This window comes from Helianthus annuus, chromosome 10, assembly GCF_002127325.2.
Source record: "Helianthus annuus cultivar XRQ/B chromosome 10, HanXRQr2.0-SUNRISE, whole genome shotgun sequence".
In the NCBI taxonomy this organism is placed as follows: Eukaryota; Viridiplantae; Streptophyta; class Magnoliopsida; order Asterales; family Asteraceae; genus Helianthus; species Helianthus annuus.
Window position 1 is genome coordinate 137,545,048 of NC_035442.2, and position 6,000 is coordinate 137,551,047.

General features: G+C 38.3%; 1 protein-coding gene across 1 annotated transcript; it reads right to left on the reverse strand.

Annotated features, from left to right (window-relative positions):
* Positions 1–3,577: 3,577 nt before the first annotated feature.
* LOC118482703 lies at positions 3,578–4,091 on the reverse strand. Its single transcript, XM_035978322.1, has 3 exons — positions 3,995–4,091; positions 3,776–3,891; positions 3,578–3,730 (listed from the first exon to the last, which is right to left on the reverse strand). Exons 1-3 carry the CDS (start codon positions 4,089–4,091, stop codon positions 3,578–3,580), a joined length of 366 nt encoding a protein of 121 aa, XP_035834215.1.
* Positions 4,092–6,000: the final 1,909 nt, after the last annotated feature.

Consider the following 6,000-nt stretch of genomic DNA (forward strand, 5'->3'; position numbering starts at 1 on the left):
TTCTTACATGGTGTGGTTGAAGAAGAGGTATACGTCGAATAGCCTCCAGGTTTTGAAGATCCTATCCATCCCGATCGGGTTTGGTTGCTCAACAAAGCTCTTTATGGTCTTCATCAAGCACCGCGAGCTTGGTATGCAACCTTATCACACTATCTGCTGGAGAACGGTTTTCGTAGAGGTCTTATCGACTGTACTCTTTTCATCAAAGAACAAGATGGAGATCTTCTTCTGGTACAGGTATACGTTGATGATATTATTTTTGGTTCTACTAATGATGTCTTGTGTAGGAATTTCGAGCGCATAATGCAGGATAAATTCGAGATGAGTGCTATGGGGGAAATGACCTTCTTTTTGGGCCTACAAGTGCGACAAACTGAGTCTGGGATATTCATCCATCAGACTAAATATGTTGGTGACATCTTGAGCCGGTTCCAGATGTCTGATGCAACGCCCATTGGTACCCCATTGCCAACTAATCACGGAATTACTCCTGACTTGAAGGGTGAAGCTGTTAGTCCTTCAAACTATCGCGCAATGATCGGATCTCTTATGTACCTCACAGCATCAAGGCCAGACATAATGTACCCAACGTGCCTGCTTGCCAGATATCAAGTTAATCCGAAGGCCTCACATCTTGCAGCTGTCAAAAGGATTTTTCGTTATTTGAAGGCTTACCCGGACACCGGTCTGTGGTACCCTAGGGATAATAACTTTGAATTGGTCGCTTTCAGTGATTCTGATTTTGGCGGATGCAAAATCGACGGCAAATCCACAACGGCTGGATGTCAGTTTTTAGGAAATCGCCTAGTCACATGGCAGTGCAAGAAGCAGACATGCGTCGCTACATCAACATGCGAAGCTGAATACATTGTTGCCTCAAGTTGTTGCTCCCAAGTTCTTTGGATCCAACAACAATTGCGGGACTACGGTTTTGAATTCCTAACTACTCCTATTTACGTTGATAATTCTGCTGCTTTAGATATCACTAGAAATCCTGTGCAGCACTCAAAGACCAAACACATCGAAATCAAATATCACTTCATACGTGATTGCTTTGAGAAAAGGCTAATCGATGTTGTTAAGGTCCACACCGATGACCAACGTGCCGACTTATTTACCAAAGCATTTGACAAATCAAGATTTGACTTTTTATTATTGGTAAACGGCATTAAGGTCAAGCAAGAGTAAAACCAACATCAGAAAATCATTTTTATAAATACCTTTGTGTTTTAAATTTGTCTTAGTTTTTTTTATTTTAGGGGGAGTAAATCCAAAAATCTGAAAATCCAAAAACATCGAAAAATTTCAAAAACACAAAAACAATAGAAAAACAAAAATGAGTTTCCTGGCGAGCAAAAGAGAAAATGATAGTACATCAGTGGTCTATCCAAACCTCTTTAAACCTTAAATGAAAAACGATAAGCAGCTCTATATAAGATGTATCGGTAGGCTCACAATCATTTTAAAGTGTGCAGGGTGATATAAATCTTAATCGACTGAAGACCAGGTGGGAACCATTCATTGGCATATGGTCTTAGTACCGAAATTTCGTTTGATAGATTGCCGAGGTTCTGAGATATTCGGTCATTATGCTGCTTATCATCTGTGTATCATGGTTGTATCTTTTACCGAAAAATAACGGGGACGCAAGTCTAGATCTTCCATGATACTATACATACGTGTACATATTACATACTGCATTCGACCTCAATAAGTGATAAACAATCACATGTCCTATCAAATAAGTGATAAAATATCACATTTATCCGGGAGTCAAGTTCGTCTCTCTGCTGTACGGAAGTACTGACCTGTTCACGAACTTGCTCCTGTGCCCTCATGCATATGAAAATCAAGTTCCTCATCAATAAGTGATTATATCACATAGGGCTTGTTTTCAAATCAAAATAAGTGAGAATCTCACATCATATACGGTCAAACAGATGATAATCAGTATACTCACCGGTAAGATGAACTCTCGTGCATACCTTGATACGGGAATGTGTCGTGATGTGGATGAACACCGGTCGGTAAGTATAAATCATACCTTAATGTATCTCCTAAACATGATTACATCTGATAAGTTGAGCTTAAGTGGACAACAATACCGATAATTGTTATAGGATGCTTATCTTAACGTTAACTAACTGAACAACAAGAGCGTTTTGGCATGACCGTACACTGATATGATTCTCTTACCCTCGAAACTCGCAAAAAGAATGTCTGTATATATTTATTTACTGCTTTCAGTCTTTACATTTGAAAATTTCAAAAATACCAAAAAAAGATTTTATTTCTATTTTATTTTCGATCGTACGATGTTGGAGCTCGAGTCTTCGTTACCTGAAACCTGAACGAAAACCGAATTGACTAAATCTTCATAAACGGTCAAAATTTGCAAGTTTTGAAAGTTGGAAACTAAAATTGATAAATTTATTAAACTTTCAAACTGTCGGACGGTGTTTGATTGTGACATGGTCATACGTGTGTCATTTGTTTATGTTAACTATATTCCAAGCAGTTGTTCTCATTACGCGTTTAGATTTCTTGCATGCGCAGATTCTAAAGGCAAGGAGAACATGGTCGATGACAAAGCTTCGGAATGAAGACACGACGTGAAGGCACTGATCGAATTGCCGCTGACCATCATCAACACCACAAGGATCTCACTTCATAAAGAACAAGTATTTCACGAGCATAACTCAAGGGGGAGCTTATGTTAAGTGGGAGTTTGTCAATACACTTCCTACATGATACGGGTAGTTTGTTGATACACTCTCTGCTTTCAAGACGTGAAGACCTTGAAGATCCTCCGGCATTGAAGACTTGAAAGGACATCAGAGTCTTGAAGACATGAAGATCAAAGATGATCAAGATCGAGACAAATCTGCAAACATCGAAGTTCGAGACAAAGCTACAGCCAAGGGGGAGTTTGTTGGTGCACTTGTGTCTGTACTTTGTCTGTATTCGGTCACGATGTAAACGATGTCCTTGTCAGTCCTGTAAGTTGACCAAGTCAACCGTCCTCCTGGTTTGACTTGGCCAATCTGTTAGAAATATGGTTGTCTATGTCGAAGGATAAGGCATCGAAGGATAGTGTAAATCCTTCGATGCCCACGAAAGATATGCTTCGATGGAAACTAATAGACCTCGAAGGATACACCATCCTTCGAGGTGCTTGTGAATCCTTCGATGGCTTTGACATCGATAGATGATCCTTCGACCATCTATCGAATCCTTCGGACAGACAACCAATGCTGGGTATATATACCCATGCAGTGTGTGTTCAAAGATAGACTTGAGAGACTTGTGAAACAGATGCACACCGAGAGATAGAGAGACTTGAGAGCATTCTGTCCGAAACACACACACACACTTTGAGAGTTTGCAAAACACATTTGTGAACATTGTGCTTGTAACCAGAACCTTTCATTCGCATTAATACAGTAGTGTTAATCGGTGAATCTTTGTGTGTTTGTGTTTGTGCTTGTTTCATCCCGGTTTGCTTGCTAGCTTGGATTCCGCACTCGCTAGTGGGTTAGTATAACAAGGTTTAGGTTCGTCATCCTCCAAGAGGGACCTACACCACACACTTGCAAAAGTTGTACAAGCATTCTCGTGCAGTTCTTTCGAATATCTTTAAATACTCGTCCCACGCATCGTTGCCATCCCATATGCCATTTGGCGAATTGCCGTTGTGCATTTCTGTAAGGTGGTGAAACCCCTTTTGCCTCTAGCATCGAACCGTAATGTAAAAAAGGGGGTCAGTTCTCAATACGTCATTGGCTATCTGTAAGAACAATGGGCTACTCATTCGGAATTGACGCCTAAACATTGCGGCCGTGTACAACGGTTCGTCGGCAAAGTGATCGGCCACCAATCTATCGTGGGCTCCTACATGTACATAATAACAACGCAAAAAAAACAACGACAAAAAAAATAATAAAGACATAAGAATATAATAATGACATAAAATTAAATACAAATATAAACTGACCTTCTCGGTCTCTGTTGATGGTTGCTTGCCTAGTCTGTGGTTGTGACGTGATTTCTTCCCCTTCTTCCTTCTCAGTGATCATCTGCGACACCTGCATTATGCCGTTTACAAAAAACTGATCTCCTTCCCACGAAGATGACAAACACCACGAAGATCAAGAGATTGTGTACTTTTTAGAGAGGTTGAAATTGTATAAAATTTTGAGAGGTTTAAAGAAAATAAGTTAAGAATGTATGAAAGTAGGAGAGAGTTTGACTGCGATTGGGTTAGAAATAGGTGATTGTGTTATTTATATCGAAAATAATAATATTATTTTTTTTTGTATTGTAGCCATTAGCGAACGGCTAACTTTTTGAAAGTTTGGAGCGTCAGGCTCGGCAAGGGGAAGATGGAGACAACGAGACGGACCAGTGGGGGCGGTGTGGATGGTCCTCCACAGGGCTTGACGTCCCATCAATGTCCCTCACACCCGATAACCTTATTACTTGACAGTTTTTAACAATATTATATTTACGCTACAATAAATGAAATATGGTAGTAATAATAGTAATTACTAGCAAGTTAGCATAGTTATGTTAGTTACTTAGTTATTTGGATGCTTAGCATGTTAATTCTATTTGTATTTTATCATAACTTTAGAAATGTAAGCTCGCAGACTGTAACGGGAGTTTATAATATTCAAACTCCGCATATTAGAATTTCAGAAGATCAGGCTTGTGCTCGGTTCAAGTCTAGTGTTTTGAAATAGAGACTCATAACCTGTTATGTAATCTCAAGTTGGGACAAATCTATGGAAAACTTGAACGAGCTCTATTTCCACTCCAACCTTAACAAACTGATTTCCGGAAACTTAAAGTGATGTGGTGGATCAAGGATTCAGTGTAAAAAAAATAATAGAAAAAATAATAGAAAAAACACATTAGCTGATGATGGACTAGTTATTACATAATTTAGGCAAATTAGATGGTGTGGAAGAATCAACTAAACACAATCTAGCTAGTAATGTAAAAAAAAAAAAAAAAAAGAAACCAAAAAAACTTTTATGTACCAGTTACATAGTTTCTAATTAAGGTTTTTTTTCATTTATAAGATAAAATGGGAAGAGCCACACGTGTTAACTTTTATTGAGAGAACTTAGTATTTCCAGTAAACTGTCATTTTGGTCCTTGGGATTTGGACAGTTTTGTCACTTTAGTCCAAATCTCAAATCTTTTGCATCTGGCTTCCTGTGGTTTCAGTATTTTTCCATTTTGATCCAAAACTGAAATCCGGTCAAATTCCTCAAATTAAATCCTAATGTTTTGTTCTTTTCCTCAGGGGTAATTTGGTCATTACAAGTATTATTTTAACAAATTATTAATTAAAATAATTAAATTAATTAATTCCATTAGCTTATAAAAGAAGCACAGACCCAACCATCATCTTCTCCAAACCCAACTAAGAACATCAATTCAGAAACCATAACTCACAGATTTGGGCAACCTAAACATCTGAAACAACAAAAATTGAATGTTGCAATGCCACTTAGAGTTTGTAACTGTGTTACGTATGAGATCGTGAATCAGACAACGGCGCCAGTTTTTGCCTCTTTGTCCCCATAGAAAAACACACACACAGATCAACACATGATTGTTAACTTGTAAATGCGTCAGAAGAAACCCATCATTCAATTCGGTGAACAACAACAACATTATTCCAATTCAAAAAACCCCAATTTCAAAACCCAAATCAAATTCTCATCTAATTACAACGAACTTCAACACCCACAAACCAATATGCAAAAAGCTCTGTTTTTTAACCATCAAAATCAACCTAACCTCATGAAAAAACCACCACAATAGAAGAACCCTCAAGTCTTTAATCTGTTGTTCACCTTCTGAAGCTCTTTTAGCCACAAAGGCAATTGCTTTAAAGCTCTTGAAGCTTAAAACCCCTTCAAGAGTTGTTATCCTCCTCTGTTTTCCTTCGATCTACTTTTTTTGGATATTTGTTGCCATTAGTCTTCT